The sequence below is a fragment of the Podarcis filfolensis genome (assembly GCF_964270895.1).
Source record: "Podarcis filfolensis genome assembly, chromosome: 6".
In the NCBI taxonomy this organism is placed as follows: domain Eukaryota; kingdom Metazoa; phylum Chordata; class Lepidosauria; order Squamata; family Lacertidae; genus Podarcis; species Podarcis filfolensis.
In genome coordinates, this window is record NC_139609.1 from 80,436,643 (window position 1) to 80,457,260 (window position 20,618).

At 47.0% G+C, this 20,618-nt stretch overlaps 1 protein-coding gene across 1 annotated transcript; it reads left to right on the forward strand.

The window, feature by feature from the left end:
- Positions 1–6,346: 6,346 nt before the first annotated feature.
- On the forward strand, positions 6,347–11,973 carry SNAI1 (snail family transcriptional repressor 1). Its single transcript, XM_083621082.1, has 3 exons — positions 6,347–7,114; positions 8,098–8,613; positions 10,703–11,973. Exons 1-3 carry the CDS (start codon positions 7,036–7,038, stop codon positions 10,882–10,884), a joined length of 777 nt encoding a protein of 258 aa, XP_083477208.1. The 5' UTR covers positions 6,347–7,035; the 3' UTR covers positions 10,885–11,973.
- The last annotated feature ends 8,645 nt before the right edge of the window (positions 11,974–20,618 follow it).

Below are 20,618 nucleotides of genomic sequence, written 5' to 3' on the forward strand. Positions count from 1 at the left end.
CCCAAGGCTTGCGGATAGCAGCCTGTTCTGGGGGCTGGGGTCAGGGGAAGCTCGGGCTTCCCTCGCCCCAGCCCCGCGCCTGGGGGGAAATATTTTTTTTTCTTTATTTCCCCCCCAAAAAACTAGATGCGCCCTATGGGCCGGTACACCCTATAGGGCGAAAAATACGGTATTCAAGCCCCTTCGCCATGACAAGGCAGTGATCCATGAAGGAGATGGTTGGACAGTGTTCTCGAAGCTACCAACATGAGTTTGACCAAACTGCGGGAGGCAGTGGAAGACAGGAGTGCTTGGCGTGCTCTGGTCCCTGGTGTCACGAAGAATCGGACATGACTAAACGACTAAACAACAACAACAACACAACACTCCACAAGCTTTTGTGAGCAACGCACTATCATATGTTGGTGTTGTTATGATTATCATTATTCTTACTTAAAACACTTACATCCCACCTTTTGTGATATAGTTCAAGATGGCTAACAAAAAAGTAGTAAAAAGGTAAAGGGACTCCTGACCATTAGGTGCAGTCATGGCTGACTCTGGAGTTGCGGCACTCTAAAATACCATAAAAAGCAACGGACCATAAAGAATAAGAAGCCAGCATTTTTTAATTAAAAAACCAGCTTAAACATAGCAATAATAAAAACATTTTAGAGCAGAATAATCGCACTTCAGTTGTGGGAAGCCTCAGCAATAAATTCTGGCCTTTAAAATGGAGGTGGAGAAACTTGCAGCCTTCCAGATGTTGTTAGACTCCAGCTCCCATAATAGAAGAGTTTGGATTTGATATCCCACTTTATCACTACCCGAAGGGTAGTGGCTAACATTCTCCTTTCCCTTCCTCCCCCACAACAAACACTCTGTGAGGTGAGTGGGGCTGAGAGTCTTCAAAGAAGTGTGACTAGCCCAAGGTCACCCAGCAGCTGCATGTGGAGAAGCGGAGATGCGAACCCGGTTCCCCAGATTACGAGACTACCACTCTTAATCACTACACCATACTGGCTCTCCTAACCTCTGGCCATGCTGGAGGGGGAATGATGGGAGACACTCCTGCTCTGGAAGCCAGGGGCCAGAGAAAGCCAACATGGTGCCCTCCATGTTGTAGAACATCTGCGCTGCATGCAGAAAGTTCAATCCCTGGCACCTTCAGAGAGACACCTGCCTGAAACCCTGGAGAGCTGTTGCCAGCGTAGACAATACTGAGCTAGATGGACCAATGATCTGATCCAGAATAAGGCAACTTCCTGTGTTCCTAACTCCAACTTCCTTTAATCCCCAAAAACATTGCCTATGGTCAGAGATGCTAAGAGTTACAGTTCAACACCTGAAGAGCATCATCTTGGCTACCTCTGTCTTGCTGCTGTAGTGCAAGGCCAGTAGGAGGAGAATGAAAGGAGCCTCCCTAAGGAGTTGCAAAGCTTGCATGTGGAGGGACACCAAAGCTCCAGCATTTCTTTCAAGAATACGGACAGGAGGACACTGTGGATGGTGTCAAGTTATAATATGCAGGCAGGCTCATATGGGAGAAGGTGGTCCGAACAGCACTTTAAATAATGCCTAGAAACAAAGAGAGAGCTCGATTGTTTGTTTATTGAAATTGCTCTTCACCCATTGATGGTCCCAGAGAAGTTTATAAAATGTTGAATAAAATTATAAAACCTACAGCAAAACAACTACAGTCGTTATAAAACAACAAATCATTATAAACAACAAGTGCAGCAGGAAATCCATAGCAACTTTGGCAGTGCTTTTTTTCCTTAAAAATGTTTAGGGGGTACTCTCATTTTCCTACTCATATTGAAATACTGCCCCTCAATGAGGCCAAACCTAGATTTACAAAATGTTTAGGGGTATGCATACCCCTGCGGCCCCCCAGAAAAAAAGGACTGAACTTCGGACAATTTAATCAAACATCACCAAAGGCCTGAAAGAACAGATATGTCTTAACTTGGCCCTGGAAGTCTAGTGATGTAGTGATCACCTGCTAATTTATATCTTCTTTTTCCTCCAAGGAGATCACAGTTGTGCAAGCTTAGCACAAGTGGACTACAGTTTTATTCCCCATTCTTTTTGTTACTGGGATTAGTCCAAGGTTGATTGGATTACAGGTGGTCAATTCACTTCAGGGCACATGATTCTGCTGAGGCTAACGTCATCACCAAACAGGTTTCTTTACAATGAAGTTATCTCCATCCCTACCCAAAATTTCCTTAATCACCTGATCAAGGTGAGCAGGTCACCTGAGCTTCTTGCTTGCACAAGATTACGTCCCACATATACATGCACACACCTGTAGGCATCCCCAAATGCTCAATTTAACCACTGAATGTCACGTTGTGTCTTATTCACATTTAAGGACTAGCTTCCAGCTTTGGTGTTACAGCGATATATCAAAAGGGTATACATCTTCCTTGCCAAGCTAAATTAGAGCCCTCCTCCAACACCCTCTCCCTCCTATAAATATCTGCACTTAGGTTTAAACAGCTCAGAGCAAGCCAACAAACTTTAGCCTTTGAGTCAACAGTTATCTCATTTTACGACCACTTGTCATTGTCCGCCCAGTGTGTACCTCCTTTAACTGCAGCTAATTGTATTCATTTCTGGGACACTTTAGCACAATAGAAGCTACCATCCCGATGACATTGCCTTCTTCTCTCTTATCAGCGGCTCCTAGCCATGACGGCTACATTCTCCCTCATGCCTCTGAATACCCGTTGCTGGGAATCGCAGGTGGGCAGAATTCTGTCACAACCACGTCTGACTTGCAGGCTTCCCAAGGGCATCTGGTCGGCCACTGTTGCTGGACTGGATGGGCAACTCCAAATTGGATTATTGCAATGCACTCTATGTGGGAGAGCTCTTGAAGTTGACTCAGAAATTCAACTGGTCCAGAACTTGGCAGCCAGATCATTGGCTGGGGCTCCCCATAGAACGTATATGATACAATCCATTTTAAAACAGCTGCACTGGTTGTCAGTTGGTTTTCATGACCAATTCAATGTGTTTCAAGCCCTAAACAACTTGGGGTCTAACTATTGGAAAGACAGTGTTAAGATCAACAGAAGGGGCCCCTCTTGGTGGTTCCACTACTTTCAGAGGTTCAGGTGTGTGTGAGAGAGAGACACCCAGTCATTATCTGTGGTAGTCCCCAGGTTGTGGAATTCCCTCCCCACAGAAATGCAGTTGGCACTTTCCTTGCAGCTCTTTCAATATATGCTGAAGATGCAGCTCTTTACCCTGGCTTTTGACCCTTGGGATACACTTGTCTGTATTTTAGGACCCTCTGTAGTTGTGATTGTAATTTGCTTTAATTTGCTTTTAATGCTGTGTTTTCTGTTGCTGTAACCTACCCAGGGACCTTCTTGTGAAGGGCAGTTAATAAATTGAAATAAATAAATCAGAAGACTGCAAGCAGGACTCAAGTGCAACAGGGCTCTCCTTACCTGTGGTTCCCAGCAAATAGTACCCAGAACAGAACACTTGATAATACAGGTGTATTTAATTGATTAGTTATTAACTAACTCAGAATTAAGTGGTTGGCTGACCTACATTTTGCGTCTCTTGAATGATTCAGAGGAACTTTTTCTAGATGGGATATAGCAGTGTAACTGGGTTTTGATAAAGCTCTCAGGACTTGTCTGCTAGAAAAATGCATTAGCGTTTTTTGTTTGTTTGTTTTGTTTACACTAACTGCTTTCTAAACCAAGCCAGTGAAACCTACGTTAGCTCCTGCAATAGAAGCATTTTAATAGGTCCATGCCTTGCTTAAACCACAAAGGGTCACCACAAACTAAGTCATACAAAGAACAGACTCACTGAAATTACTAACTGTACACTTTTCAAGCTCCAAGACAAGTCTATTTCTCAAATAACTGAACCATCTTTTTCATTCCATTGAAAACATTAAAATGCTCTGTCAGGGGCTGGGTGCCACTGAGAATGCATTGTCTGGACAAGTTACCCGAACTCTCAAAGGCACGAATTGTGATGTTGCAAACAATTTGCAGTTTCCTTTGCAGTCAGTGGGCAGTTCAGAGAAGAGGGTTTCCTGGGAAGAGGGATTCACTGTTAAACCACTCTAAGCATTGTCGCTGTGTGAGGGGAACAGGGCTGTCCTAGCAATTCTCAGCACCCTTAGCACCTTAGCACACCACAGTTCCCAGGATTCTTTGAAGCGGGGAGCCATGGCTGTTAGTGTTATCATAGTACAGTACTTTAAATGCACAGTGTCAATGTGACCATTTACTTGGGCTTTGCTGAAAGGATGCATTTCCTGAGATTCCTGGAGAGGGCACTGGTGTCCTAGTAGAATGAGGAAGAACTACGGAAAGCAACCAAAAGTTCCCTGCTTCATAAATGTCATTGGCACATCTTTTACAGTTAGTGCTGAGTTGTTTCAATAAATGAACAGTCCCTTTTGATAGGAAATAAAGGTTGTTCCCAGGTGTCCTCTGTTTATTGAGCATTTATCCTGATTTGTTTGCAGGGAGGCTGCATGCTGCTGTATCAAACAGGCAAAAACTTTTGTGCATCTCCCTGAAGGTGCTACCAGGCTATTGCTATTTTGCAGGGAAGTTTCACTGGCAAATTGCAGGTTCCAGAGCTAAGATGCACTCTGAAGTGTGGCTTAGCAATTTATTGATGCAATATAATGTAACCTCCCCGCACAGAAATCAAAATGAGTATTCAAAAGTTATCCGGTGTCTATAACACCTCCCCCCCCAAGCTTTGGGCACGTCCAAGATGTCACCATTTTCAGCTGAATTCGATCACACTGACTTGCTGTCTCAGGTTGCACAATTATAGTTGATTGGGAGGTCTTGTGCAACAAAGCCATTTCTCCCTAAATATCAAACCTTTTTAAAGAAAGAAAATGTACATTTGAAAGTGTGAACTAGCACTTGCATTGGTGTAACATCATCTAACCTCGCTGCAAAAATAAATAATTCTGAATTGAAACTCATCAAATAGCCAACTTCAAGGAACCTCCTTGAAAACTAATCAGAACAGTTGCTCAATAAGCAGGTTTTCTGGAGCCCCTTTGTGCAAACAAATCAGAAGGCATGTTCTGAAAGCAGGTTGATTAGAAGCAACCAAAGAGCCCTGAGGGCGTGTTGGGGGGGGGGGAGGCCGGTTGTTTGTTGCGCAAAAGCACTAAATAAACTTTAGGCGAACAACCTGAATTTGCCTGTATGTGAATCCCACCCTAAAATAACCAGAGGCTGTGAAGTCCAAAGTCAAACGTTCCAACCAAACCGAGACCTTCACTATTTGTCTTGATCAGAAGCTGGCAGTACAGAAGTTCCCCCTGGGAACACGGGTCTACTCAAAGCTGTGCGCAGAGATTTCATATACAGTACTGGGCAAGAAGTGATGCGTTATTTTGGAGGGCGTGGTGCCAGGAAAGGAAACAGCATTTTCTTTGTACCCCGCTTCTCTCCTGGCTTAAACTGCTGTCCTGATCTACCCACGCAGCTACACGGCTCCTGAGAGTTGTCGGTGGGAGGGAAAGGCAAGCTCTGGACCGGGGAAGAGGGGACAGGCCGAAGGAGCCAGGCCATAGCTCTCGCCTCCTCACCTCTGGCAAGAGCCTCTCTGCACAGGCTCTGGAATGCGGACGGAGCGAAGGGGAAGGCAGGTGGCAAGCGGCAGGCGCGTGCGGGCCTGCCCGGAACTGGAAGCCGGGAACACGTGGCTCCAAATCACTGCAAGGGAGTGCGCGGAGCGGGTGCAGACGCCCGTAGCCAGAAGCGGGCAGCGCTGGATGAAAAAACGGGGTGATTGGGAAAGTGGGGAGCGGAATCTACGCGCACACCCCTGGACGGATCTCCCTAAGTGAATATGGTTGCCAAGCCAGTCTGCGGACGATGCGCGTTTCTCAATTCTCCCCGTCTTCACCCGTAGCCTAGCCTCATTGCCCTTGGTTTGGATTAGGCGAAGGGGGAAAGGCAGTTGCAGCTTGCACGCCTCTCTCCGGGGACGTCACCCCTTTGCTCCTTGCAACCACCAGAGGCTGTCGGAATATTCTGAGTATTCCACTACCAGAATATAGGGCGGATTGGACTTCTGTGTCCTCTCTTATGGCAACCCCCCCGGCCCCCATCACACACTACCCAAGGGAGGAAAAACTGCAAACTGTTGACGCACAGCCCCTGGGTAGGGTTAGCACAGGCCAGTGGCGTAGCGTGGGTTGTCAGCACCCGGGGCAAGGCAAGTAATTTGCGCCCCCTAACCCGTGGATTTGCGCCCCCTAACCCATGGATTTGCCCTAACCCCAGATGTTGCGCCCGGTGCGGCCCGCCCCCCCTGCACCCCCCACGCTACGCCACTGGCACAGGCAGCGCCCTAACATCTGCTTCCGAGCCGCGCCTGCTCAGAAGTAAGTTCTCTTAAGTTCCGTGGGCCTCCGGCTGAAAGCGCCGTTAGGTTGGATGTTCTTCGGAATAAACGGGTGTAGCCAATGCTGCAAATACCAGGCACGCTTATTACTTAACTGTAGGTCTCAGTGAAATCAGTGGCGTTTATTCCTCCCCGCCCCCCCCCGCAAAAGCATCCCCGACGGCCATGAAAGCTTGCGCCACACCGGCCTATCTTGTCACCCTAACAATTCCCCGGGTGTCTCTTTTCTCGCTTTCATGAGCCAAACCCACATCTTGGCTGGATCAGCCCCCTTTTTGCCTGCTTCTCTCTGCCTCAAGCGTCCCGCTGCTGCGACGGACCCCGATCCTAGCCAGTGCGCTTCGCTCGGGGAACACCTGCTAGAAAGAGGCGAGCCTCCGGACCCCTCCCTGCCTCTGCCCATTGGCTGCCAAGTGACACCGGGGGGCGGATCCGCCTCGCCCCCTGCCGCCCGGCCCATATTTAGCCGGTGGCGCTGGCGCTTTGGCCGCTTAGCTCGCAGCACGCCGACTGGTCGCGTCGAGGTATAGTTTCTTTTGCAGTCTCCCTTTAGAAACGCACCGAGGGCATCGCCACTCCCGACCTCCACAGTGCTTGGATTGGAGCCGCCTCGGCGCCGCCAGACACCCCAGCAAGATGCCGCGCTCTTTCCTGGTGAAGAAGCATTTCTCGGCCAGCAAGAAGCCCAATTACAGCGAACTGGAAAGCCAGACTGGTAGGCGCGCTGCACCGGGTGGGGAAGGGATGGGCCAGAAGGAGGAGGGATGGCGCTGAGCGCTGAGCCGGTTTGGGGGACGGGGGGGGGGGACTGCCAGGCGCAATTTGGTGTGCCCAGGGCGGGCGGGCGCACGTGGACGCTCGGAGAGGGCGTGAGCCTCGGGTCATCCGTGCGCTCGGTGGGTTCCCGGGTTGCTTCAGGGTTAAGCATGGATGGGTCGATCGCTAAAACTTAAGCGGTATATCCTGTTGGGGGCAGATGAGCGCCCGCGACGCAGAGCTGAATCCGCTGCTATGGCAGGGAGATGTTAACTGGTCTTTCGGCTCTTTCACGTCTCCAAGGTTTGGCGGTAACTTTCTGCAGTTGGCTGGGAGTCAGTCCCGTTGGACACGGTGTGGAGACTTGTTTAGAACAGCGCGGTTAAGTTCTAGACCGGGGAGGGAGGACCTGCTGGACTACAGCTCCCATCGCCCCTGAGTATAAAGTTATGGTGGCTGGGGTTGATGGGAGATGGGAGTCTCAACAACCACTGTAGGCCACAGCTGCCCTAGCCCTGGTGCAAACCTAGTGATGCTGGTGCTTCTTAGGCGACTTGAGAGTTTATTGCTTGCTTCTGATTCATGCTGTGTGAGTAACCTAGTTGTGACGCTGTCATATACCTTGAAGAAAGTTGGTTTTGTTTTCCAAGCACTGGAAAACAGGTGGAGCTGGGAGAGCTAAGCCATCAAATAGCTCAGTTGGCTAGAGTGTGGTGCTCATGGCGGCAAGGTTACAGGTTCGATCCTGGTGTGGGACAGCTGCATATTCCTGCATTGCCAGGACTAGTAGACTATCCTCAGGGTCCCTTCCAACTCTACAGTTCTGATTCATGGAGGGTGGGGAATGTTGTGGATGAGGAAGGATCCAGTACCTGCCTAAGTTGTCTCCAGTGCTGCATGCTCACTTTATAACCATTGGCTTAAAAAAAAATCTCTTTGCAGTGATCGTCTCCCCGTGTTTTTATGAGAAGTACCCCATCTCAGTCATCCCCCAGCCTGATCTGCTGAGTGCTGGTTCCTACTACCCTCCACTTGTATGGGACACAGGGCTGCTCTCCAATTTCTTCACCTCTGAGCCGGAGTACAAGAAAAGTGCCACTTCTCCGCCCAGCCCTGGCTCCAAACCTCTGGACCTGACCTCCAGCGAAGAGGAGGATGGCAAGACGACCTCTGACCCGCCCAGCCCAGCTTCTTCTGCCACCGAAGCGGAGAAATTCCACTGCAGCCAATGCAACAAGTCCTACTCCACCTTTGCAGGCCTTTCCAAGCACAGACAATTGCACTGCGACTCCCAAGCCAGGAAATCTTTCAGCTGCAAAAACTGTGAGAAGGAGTACGTGAGCCTGGGAGCTCTCAAGATGCACATCCGAAGCCATACCCTGCCCTGCGTGTGTAAAATTTGCGGCAAAGCCTTCTCCAGGCCTTGGCTCCTGCAGGGCCACATCAGAACGCACACTGGTAAAGCCATTCTTCTGTTTGTTTCTGGTCACTCTTATCTCTTCTCTCACCCCAGACCCCTCCTCCTCCTCTCCCCATTGCTTCCAACCTGATTCAAGTCAACACTGCATGCAGCTTATCTAGGAGATAAGGGATTCTCTCTCTCTGAAAAAAAATTACTTGCTAACCAACATTTCTGAGCAAAATCCACCTGCAATCCCTCCCAAATTCAGTTCCCTATTTGCAAACAATGCATGAGAGCAGATTTGCACATTGGGGGCTCCTGTTTGTGGCAGATTGTTGGTTGCTTTTATTCCAACTCCACACAGTGAAGCAATTATCTGATTAGTCCAGCATGTACCCCAATCCCTCCTCCCTTTCCTTCTCTTTCCATGTGGCTCATCCTGGCACAGTGCAGTGTGCACTGTGCTCTGGGCCCGTGGCAGTGAGGAAGTGATCCATATCACGCTACTGCGCCCGCAAACTTGGCATGCACACCCACTCTGTCGGCTCAGCAGGCTGCTCAGTCATGTGCACTATCCTTGAGTCACTCTTGCACAAAGGGGCACTCTGACTGGAAAGGGCTTTGCACCAGAGAGCCTCTGCAGTCCAACGCTGCAGGCATGTGTAATGTCAACACAGAGGCTGGGGATGGGCTCTAATGAAATACTCTCCTTGGGGGTTTAAGCAGGAGGCATTTCCTTCCTTACCCCCACCTTCTCTATAGCTCCCTGTATTCCAAGGATGAGCGAGGTGTTGCTCAGGGGGGTTGTGGAGGGGAGAATAGTGCTTTTAATTGCTTCATTTGAACACAGCTCTCATCCCAGAGGGCTTCCCTCTGGCACACAAATCCTCCTGTTCAAGGAGAAATAAACTTGCCTCCCTGCACAAAAGGTGCTGTTGGGATGCATCATTCCAGGCCTTGTTGATTTGCATTGTTCCACTAATGGGTAACTGCTGGAGGAGGCGGGAAGTACCTTGGAAAGGAGGGGGGAGGGGAGAGAGAGAGAGGTGACTGGTCAGCCCAGGCAGGTGCTTTTAATGTAGCCATGCTGCTTTCCCCCCTGGTGCACCTGTTACTGTATCGCCCCAGGCTGAACACCAGACTCCACAGCTGCCAGGCTGTGGAAGCTCTTTTAGCTTTTAATCCAAGGAGTATCACATTCACAATGCATCTCCCTCCAAGCCGGCCATTGTGCCTGTTGCCGGGATGGTTTAATTGTTACTTGGTGCTGATTTCACACCCTCTTAGAGGTTCTAAAGATGTTGCCTGAAGGAAGCCAGAAAGACTTAATTGTGCTTTTTTCCCAAATTGAGCACGCCTGTTTGTTAGTTCCAAAAGAACTTCTCTGACAGGAATTCATCCTGTTTAGTCTTTTCAGCATGGAAGAGTTTGAAGCGGATGGTGCAGGGCCTGGGGGGGGGGGCGGGTGGAGGGAAGGAAGGAGTGGAGAGGCAGGGAAGCCGCTCTGGGAAGGATATAGCTATACTTGGATCTGTGAAGCTTCCAGGGCGGCCAGACTGATGCAATTAGTGCTTTGGGTTTGCACAGCTCACAGTGAGCCAACAGATGAGATAATTTGCATGTTGCACGATGCAGAATTATTTATTATTTTTAGTCTGTCAAACGAGACTTCTGAATGACTTACCTGCTGGAGCAAATGCCCACTGCTCTGCATGTTTACTCAAAGTTAAGTCTTGCTATGGTTTATAGAGCTTACTTCCTGGATCAATTTGTAAATTTACTGAAACTGAAGTCCCATCCATGGTCAAAATCTAGCCAATGGGAGAGAGAAGTATTTGTCCCCTGGGGCTGTCAGGGGCTGAGAAGTGTTTAGCTTCCAATGACGCTCTCCTCCTAACACCTGATCTTGAAGCCATTTAAATTGAAATAAATTCCAACGAAATTGGTAGGAACTAATTTCCATCTGCTTCAACCTGCTTACAAATGGGTTGACTCTTTCTTACCTGTTTGATCCTGCATACCTCATTTAAATATACATTAGCTTGGCTTCTTGTTACCTGTTTCTTCAAACCATTAAACTTGCAGGTGCATGGGCCAGTCTTGGAGCTTCGGGTTTAACGTTCCCTTCTACTTTTGTCTCCATAGGCGAGAAACCGTTTTCCTGCACACACTGCAACAGGGCCTTTGCTGACCGCTCCAACCTCCGCGCCCACCTGCAGACTCACTCGGATGTCAAGAAGTACCAGTGCAAAACCTGCTCCCGGACTTTCTCCAGAATGTCACTTCTCCACAAACATGAAGAAACTGGCTGCACTGGGGCGCGCTGAGAGATCTTCCCTCTTGCATCTTGGGAAAAGAAGAAGAAGAAAAATGCTACAGACTCTCCTCCATGCCAATGCATATATTGTAACTAGCGCCTCTAGGAATATAGTTTTTCCCATTTGAGTTCAGCTGCCAGGGCAAAACTTGTCTTCTACCTGCTTCAGGCCTCGCAGTGACATTCAGAATATTTCTCCCTCTTTCCTTTGGTTTTAAAAGTCTGGTTCCGCACTCCCTGGCCATGGCAGAATGCTTCTTGGTTTAGGCAGAGTGAAGCTGGTTTGCAAAAACAACAAGCATTCTGATGTTTTATTAGTGTAAGGACTGTTCAGAAAGTGCTCAGCATCTCCCAGTATTGAGCCTTACACCTAGCTGGCCTGAAGGACCACAGTATTTTTTCATTTTTATTTCTGGGGGTGTTGGGGGAAGAAAAAATAATCTGCTGTTAACTGTTGACCCTGAATTGATATGCCTCTCAGGGAGGACAAAAGCAAAGTGTTCCCAACAACCCCCACTCAATTCTCTCTTGCTCTAAGCGTTGTATATACCCCCCCCCCAACACACCCTCCCAAGAAGGTGTAACTATGCAGTAATACAGTATTGCATTAGCTCTGAGGCAGCTGCTTCCCCCACCAGCACAATGATAATTTGCAATGCCTCAAAGATTAACAATGTCTATAGAAGGCACTGGGTAGCCATTTCAAACAAGACTCCTGTTTACAGAGCAGCTATGCACTCAAGCACCTGTTAATATGACTTCTTTTAACAACTGCTTTTCAAAAGAACTGTGACTAATAGCAGGCACTTGTCAGGCGATACAATAGCAGCCTGTGTAGAGAGGCTGCCCATTGACAGGTGTGTGCCAAAAGAACTATTTATGGTTATTGACAGGTGCCTCCTGAATGCATCTTTCTTTTGTACATTGTTTCCACATCATAAACAACAGGAAGAAAAAAAAAGAGAAAAGGGTATGTTTACATTTCAAAGGTACACTGGTATTTATATATTTTTGTGCCACGATTTTATACTGATTCAAAACTTTTTTATATATAATTATATACAATTTATTGATATTCAATAAAATGGTTAATTTATAATCTGGTCTTGTGCTGTTACTCTGCTTTCTGGTGACTTGTATTCCAGTGTAAAATCGCATGCTTTAAGGCTGCAGAAGTTAGCTGTGGTTAAATCCCTACAAGTTAGTCTTGACTAACCCAAGTCTCTGCTAACTTGTTCTGTTATAAAAACAGGGTGAACAATCCACAGCTAGGAAGTAATGACTGAAAAAACTCCTATGCGTTTCTTACTCATTTCAGTAAGGCTGGAACAAGAGAACTTGCCAAATACATTGAGCGCCACGTTAGTAAACAACTTATTCAGGAAAGCCTACCCATTGTGCGCTGTTCCTTGATAGTCATTTTGAGGTATTGTACTGATGTAAGCTAACATTTGAATAGACAAGAGCCATCAAAGGTGGCATTGCATGTCCAGCTCAGGAAAGTGACCATTCCCGGTCTTTGGTTAAATGTCCATCTTATGAAACTCCTCTTCACTGAAACATAGGGAGGACAGACAGTGGGTGACCTTGCCTTCCCTATATGAAGTCTCAGCTATAGGGTCGTCTTCCAAAGATCCTGATACCCCTGCCCTTTATTAATTGTAGCAATTGTATCCCACCTTTCTTCCAAAGAGTGTAAGGTGCTGTACAAAGTTATTCTCTCCATTTTTTCCTCATAACCCTGAGGGGTAGGTGAAGCTGAAAAACACTGAATGGCCCAAGGTCACCCAATCAAGGATTTAGCCTTGCTACCTTGCTTTTCTCCCTTTGGAGCCAGCTTGCCCCTGGCCTGAAGACAAAAGCTGCCATGCCTTATATTTTTTTCCTCCTATAACTTACATTATGCAATCCCTTCCCCCGATGAGCGTTTTTTGCCGGATATTAGTGCTTTGTCTAGACACTCTGACAACGGGACCTCTGCCATTTCCCTTGGAAAATAATTCACAGCTTTTAGTAGGTTGCACAAGTGGAAGGATTTCCATGATATCCTGGTGAAATTTATGCATTTTGGAATTGCGCTAGTGGGAAGGGTGCTTTGGGAAGTGGGGTATGCAGGTGTGTTGCTTGCTAACAACTCTTGGCATAGAATTGTAGAGTTGGAAGGGATCCCTGAGGGTGATCTAGTCCAACCCCCTGCAATGCAGGAATCTTAACTATAAAACCTGAGGCCTGAAGCTTGAATCCACTGGTCTGGATCCTACTCTCCAGAGCAGAAGTTTTCTGGAGCGTCAGGCCTCGATTTTTATAGCAAGCAGGCCACATAAGCATTCTGAGTTACACCAGCATTACTTCTGCTTAGTGCAGTAAAAGGAAGTGTTAATTTTGGGCTGGATATCCTTCCCTGCAGGAAAAAAAAAAGAAATTAGTACTTTTGAGGATTGCTTAGCCAGTTCATCAAACGCCAGCTCAGTTGGGAAAAAATACATAACTTGGATTGCATCCTGGAGTTACTTTGGTGAACTTCCATGAGGGCCTCTGTAATTGTGGAGCAGCTACTCAAAACACACCTCTGCCGAGCCTTGTAATTTAATGCAATGAGCTGGACTTCCACTGGCCACTTGCCCACTGACTTAGAAAAAGAAGCTCTGCTTCCTGGATCATTCCCAAGGTCTGTCTTGTCCAGCATAGTATTTCCACCATAGTCTTTCCCTGGGAAGCCTGCAAGCGAAGCAATGATGGAGAAATACATGCCCTGTTTGTCTACACCAGGGGTGTCCTACTTCCAAGATCAACTCCCACTATAAATAACCTGGCAGTGATCTACCCATTGGATTGACCAGAGTTGTTGAGCTTTTTTAGACCAGGATCGACCAGTGACAGCCAGCAGTTGACCGGTAAATCGCGATCGACCGGTTGAACATGCCTGGTCTACACCATCTGGCAATCAAAAGAGGTACACTGTCTCTAAAGCTGGGATGAAGAACCTGTGGCCCTCCAGATGTTGTCTGATTCCAGTTCCCATCAGCCCCTTGGCTGGGCCAATGGTCAAGGATGATGGGAGTAGTTGTCCCATAACATCAGGAGAGCCGCAACTTCCGCACTCTAGTTATTAAAGGCAGATGTTCTATTTTTGACTCTCGTGACTTATAGCCGTTGATAGACTTCTCATCAAAGAGTTGCCATAGCAGAGCAAGTCCAGCACAGACTGAACTGGCCACACAATTCAAGGCACAATGTTGGTCGGAAATGTCCCTGCTGTACCCATTGCCCTTCCAGCCCAGCCCCCAAAGCTCTGGTGCTAATATGCTGATTGAGGATAAAGTTTTGTATGGAGGAAGCTAAAGGATGATAGGAAAGGAAGCTGGTCTCTCAGAGCCATGGCACTGAGGGCAGAGATGGGAACGCTGTGTCCTTCTAGATGTTGATGGGCTTCGTCACATCCCATCAGTCCAGTGTTAGAAACTGAGTTATGAAAGCTAGGAGCTAAATGGCACCTTAAATCTAGGTTATGGGTGCAACAACGGAATGTCTAGGTGCGCTTTTTTATAACAAGAATACAAAGCTGAAAATGAATGAACTGCAGCTAAAATATTATGTTCATTTTTCACGTGCTCTAGTCCTTCCCCTGCCCACCCCCTAATATTCTTAAGAGGGTCTCTTCTCCAGTCTTCAGAAAGTGGCTGGAAGTGGGGAGGCAGGAAAAGGTCCTCATTTCCTTCTACTCTGCAGTTTTAATCTGAAATATTAGGCGCAGTACTGCACCCACAGCTCAGAAACTGCTCGTGCTAATGAAATCCCCTATCGCAAAATGCGCCTAGACCAGTAGGAGTTTCAGATGCTGCATCATACCCAACCAGCTTGGCCAATGGTAGCCAACCAAATCCCTGCAGGAAGAATTTAAGCAGGATGTGTTGGTGTGTTAGCTACCCGCCGCCGCTTGCTCTCAGCACCAGGTACTGTCTCTGAACATGCAGGTTACATTAAACTGTCAAGCACAAATGATGAATATGACAGTTTAATGCAGCCTGCATGTTCAGAGACAGTGCCATTACATCAAGCTACTACTTGAATCAGAATATCACAAGTCGGGGATAGAGAACCTATGGTCCTCCAGATGTTGTTGAACCACAATTCATCACCATCATAACAACAACAACAATTAATAAAAATATTTTCTAGAACTTCCTTAAATATTTAAAAACGTGAAGCTGTACAGAAATTGGAACTGGCCAAGCAATGTATGCTAAAGTGAAGAAAAGGTTTATGAAATGGATTAGTTCTACTGAAGCTTTCCCAGTCTGAAGGCCACTTTTGCTTCTGGACTACCTTCCTGGGCCACATGCCGAGGGTGGGCAGGGCACTGAACGCAAATGTGTTCCTTTGCACAGTGTGCTGGGTTCTGCAAACACTCTCATGCTCCTCTCTATTCTCGCTCCAAACAAGCAAGAGGCACTATCAGATTCCAGCCAGCCATAAGCAGTTGGGTTGCAAATTGGACCAGTGAGGGGTGTGGTCTGGGGAGGGTCCTGCACAGATCTAGGGTGTCATCAAATCATCAAATCAAAAAACTGTGGAGTGGGAAGGGATCCTCAAGGTCATCTAGCCCAACCCCCTGCGATGCAGGAGTCTCAGCTAAAGATGGTCATTCAACCTTTGCTTACAAACCTCCAAGGGAGGAGAGTCCACCAGCTCCCAAGGGAGACCGTTCCACTGTCGAACAGCTCTTAGCGTCAGAAAGTTCTTCCTGATGTTTAGTCGGAATCTCCATTCCTGTAATCTGAATCCATTGGTTTGAGTCCTACTCTCCAGAGCAGGAGAAAAAAGGTTTGCTGCTCCACACTCCTTATGTCAACCCTTAAGATATTTGAAGATAGCTACCATATCTCCAAGGGACGCGGGTGCGCTGTGGGTTAAACCACAGAGCCTAGGGCTTGCCGATCAGAAGGTCGGCGGTTCGAATCCCTGCGACAGGGTGAGCTCCCGTTGTTCGGTCCCTGCTCCTGCCAACCTAGCAGTTCGAAAGCACGTCAAAGTGCAAGTAGATAAATAGGTACCGCTCCAGCAGGAAGGTAAACGGTGTTTCCGTGTGCTGCTCTGGTTCACCAGAAGCGGCTTAGTCATGCTGGCCACATGACCCGGAAGCTGTACGCTGGCTCCCTCGGCCAATAAAGCGAGATGAGCACCGCAACCCCAGAGTCGGCCACAACTGGACCTAATGGTCAGGGGTCCCTTTACCTTTACCTATCTCCTTTCAGTCTCCTCTTTCCAGGTTAAACATACTTAATTCCCTCAACTGTTCCTGATAAGGCTTGGTTTCCAGACCCTTGGTCGCCTTCCTCTGCACATATTCCGGCTTGTCAATATCCTTCTTAAATTGTGATGCCCAGAACTGGACACAGTATTCCAGGTGTGGTCTGACCAAAGCAGAATAGAGTGGTCCTATTACTTCCCAAGATGTTCAGTTTTTATGCTTGACACATCCCAGGATGAATAAGCACAATATAACGAAATTTTAAAATGGATATGTTATCTGTTTTGGGGACATACACCAATGAATGCTGGCAGTCACATTTCGGTGACAATATTCACCAGGACAATATTCCCCACACAGATATACAATTTTCAGTCACTCTTCACAGGGAACTCTGGGAACTGTAGTTCTGTGAAGGGAACAGAGGCCTCCTAACAACTCCCAGCACCCTGAACAAACTACAGCTCCCAGGACTCTTCAGGGAGAAGCCATGAGTGTTTATAGTGTGGTTTCATAGTGCTTTAAATGCATGGTGTGAATATGGCCATCATTAGATCTCAAGTTAGACAGGCAAGCAATCAGGCTTGCCATAACACAGCATTTTATGCTCCTATGTTAATAGGACATATGTTTGGAAATCCATAGTTCTGAAAAAACAGAATAATTAGCAAAAGGTTTCTTTTCTTCTTCTTCTTTGTATATTAGAATAAGGTGGGGATTTTTTGTTCTTGAGGGTGAGAAAAAAATCCTTCTTGTTGTGCTCAGGAACAAAAGAAATAACGAGAAAGGAAAGCTTGCTGTTTTTTCCCTGCGAAGGAGTTTAATTAGAGATTTGCTGAGCAGCATTTCTCTTCCCTTTTAGGACCGCAGAACTTCCTGTTTTATAAAACCAGCTCCTGGAACCAAAAGGAAACTCCAGATTAAGCGTAAGAATCTGAGACTTCGCTGATGGTATTTGCTCAGTCTATTCCCCTTGCTTGATGAGGTGGAGCAGAAACCAAGACTGACTTCTGGGAAGTAAACATCTTCCTTCAGGTTTCCAAAAAAGTCATAACAATCCTCCAGAGAGAAACAAAAACAAAGAGGGAAACACATATTTTGCTTGTAGGAAGGTTGGAGTGGGAAAGATTGGGGGGAGGGGCAGGTATGAGAGGTGAAGCTGTGGGTGCTTCAGAGGAGTAACAGAGATTGTATTCTTTAGGCACCCAGAATTCTTCCTCGCATTCAGTGGGGATATTGGAACCATAAAGGGACCCCTGACCAGTAGGTCCCGTTGTGGCCGACTCTGGGGTTGTGGCGCTCATCTCGCTTTAATGGCCAAGGGAGCCGGTGTACAGCTTCCAGGTCATGTGGCCAGCATGACTAAGCCACTTCTGGTGAACCAGAGCAGCGCACGGAAACGCCGTTTACCTTCCTGCCAGAGCAGTACCTATTTATCTACTTGCATTTTGATGTGCTTTCAAACTGCTAGGTTGGCAGGAGCAGGGACCGAGCAACGGGAGCTCACCCCGTTGCGGGGATTCAAACCACCGACCTTCTGATCGGCAAGTCCTAGGCTCTGTGGTTTAACCCACAGCACCACCCGTGTCCATAGCTGTCAACTTTACCCTTTTCTTGTGAGGAATCCTATTCGGAATAAGGGAATTTCCCTTAAAAAAAGGGAAACGTTGACAGCTATGATTGGAACATTCAGAACATTCAGGTAGGCCATGATGGCAACACGACTCAGCTGCACGCATGGTACAGCCCCCCACAGAGGATAGACCACCAACTCAAGGAGCACCCTCACTTCACAGAATGCTCACACCACAGTGAAATTTTTCACTGATAAGAAATGGGTTGGAAGACAAAAAAAAAACAGGGGTCTTGGTGGACCACAAGCTTGACATGAATCCGCAGTGTGATGCAGCACCAAAAAAATATGGTTCCGGAATTGAAATATTAATAGAGAATGTGTAAAACGTGCAGGGGTAAGCAAGAAAATAATAATAGAATCAATTGAATAATTATTAAATTATAACAACACAACAAGATGGAAGAAGTAAAATATTGAGATCACACATGGGTGAAGGGGAGTGGGGGGGTATATGGGAACCTATAATATCATTTATAATATAATTTGTTAATTGCGTTGTATTTACATATAGCAAAGGGAAGCCTAGAGCAATTAGATATATTTTAATTTAGGTAATCTGTGTAATAGGCTTATGTTAGAAAATGAATAGGGATTTTTTGGTTTTGAAAAAAAAAAGGGTGAATGCATCAACAGATATATAGTGTCCAGATTAAGGGAAGTAATAGTACCAGTATATTCTGCCTTGCTTGTTTTCTCCTGCTCTGGAGGCTAGGACTCGAACCAATGGCTTCAAGTTGCAAGAAAGGAGATTCCGACCAAGCATTCAGAAAAACTTTCTGACAGTAAGAGCTGTTTGGCAGTGGAACAGACTTCCATAAGAGGTGGTGGACTCTCTTTCCTTGGAGGTTGTTAAGCAGAGGATGGGTGGCCTTGAGTCCCTTCTATCTTGAAGATTCTATCATTCTATATTAAATCAGGCCTGGAGTCCACAGCAGTGCAGCTGGGGGCATGTCTTTCTCAAACTGCACTTCTCCCTTTCCCTTAACATGTGAGAAATTGATCTGAAAGCGAGAGGACTTTCAAGGACAGCTTGTGAGATGCCTTGAAGTCTGCTGTTCAAAGGAGAAGAAGAAACCCAATGGGCCATTAGGACGGTCACTTATGCATCATTTCCTCCCAAAGAGAACAACAGTCTGCATATGCTCATTTATAAGCCTACAAACCAGCACAGGCAAATTAGAAAGAATTAATATCATTTTAAGAGAAATGTAGCTTACCACAGTCAGGAAGACTTGCTAGCTCATTCTGCTATCTAACTCTTGATGGGCAACTTCTAAGCCCCTGCCACTCTCATTCTTTAGGGTTTCATAGAACCGTAGAATTGGAAGGGGCCCAAGGATCATCTAGTCCAACCCTGAATTGGACCTGACAACTCACAAAACAGAAGGTTGTCCTCTGTAAAGTAGGACATACAGTCATCCCAAAGGTCATGTCCAGTTTTTGGAGACAGCTAAAGTACTTTCCTGGTACTTAGGAGGGACTAGATGTCAGAAGCAAAGCACCTGGTTTTGCAAGGTCTGTGGCACAGAGGTAAAGCACATTCCTTGCATGCCAGAGGACACAGATTCAATTCCTGGCATCTCCAGGTAGGGCTGGAAGAGACCTCTGTCAGTGTAGCTGCTGCCAGTCAGTGTAGACAGTACTGAGCAAGATGGAGAAAGGGTCTGACCTTGTATGAGGTGACTTGCGGTGTTCCTGCGCCTTCTTAAAGTTCAGATGGTTGATTAGATAGCAGGTATCAGGAAACGCCTCTGCCTGAGACCCTGAGAGATGCTGCCAGTCAGAGGAAACAATACTGGGGTGCTGTAGGGTTCTGTCCTGGGCAACATCTTTATAAAAGAAGGAACTGGGGAGAAGCTTATCAAATTTGCAGAGGGCACCAAACTGGGAGAGGTAGCTAGTGCCCCAGAAGTCAGAATTGGGACTCCAGATAACCTTAAAAGATTGGAGAACTGGGTTGTAAGCTTCTATACTTAGGCAGGAATAACCAGCTGCACCAATATAAGATGGGGGGCACCTGGCCTGCCAGTAGTATATGTGAAAAGGAAACAGGGGTCTTAGTGGACCACAAGCTTAGCGTGAGTCGACAGTGGGATGCAGCAGCAAAAAAAGCTGGAATACTGTGTCTGGTTCTGGGTGATATAATTTAGGAAGGATATTGACAAGTTGGAATGTGTGCATAGGAGGGTGACCAAGATGATCAAGGTTCTGGAAACCAAGCCTTATGAGGAACGGTAAGAATCACAGATTTGGAAGGGATCACAAGGGTTATCTAGTCCACTTGACATTTTTCTAGGCATACACTGCAACACTTTGGGGTGCGCCTTAAAAAAAAAAAAGCTACGTGTGAAGTGTCCTTGTCCTCTTGTTAACAAAACTCTCTAAGGCCACAACACTTCTCAGTTGGCTGTCACTGAGTTGGCAAATGTTCTTTCGTAAGCAACTGATGCAATATGGCCGTCCCTCTTCCCAAACAGAGCTTGTAAAACAGACTTGATGACTAAGGCCGAGAGAGGGTCATGCACGAAAAGGAGGAGGAATAGAAGCTGCTTCTTTTCCTTTTTCCTTTGTTTGTTCTTTCTAAAAAATAATGTCAGGAAATCTCAACACCCTGTAAAGTGTTTTCCGCAGGTAACTTGGAACTGCGGGGGCTTGGGGCCACGCATGGAATGGGCTGGACCACAGCAGGAGCAGCTGGGGAGGGAGAAGGACCTGTGATGAACAGGAGGGAGCCATTTGGCGACCCCCTTGCAAGATCATCTGCAAAAGATTATACCTTCAGTGCTAATAAAGCTGGGATTCAATCAACTTAACTCCAGGTACCACAAGCCCCCCTCCCACTCCCTCCAGGAAGGCC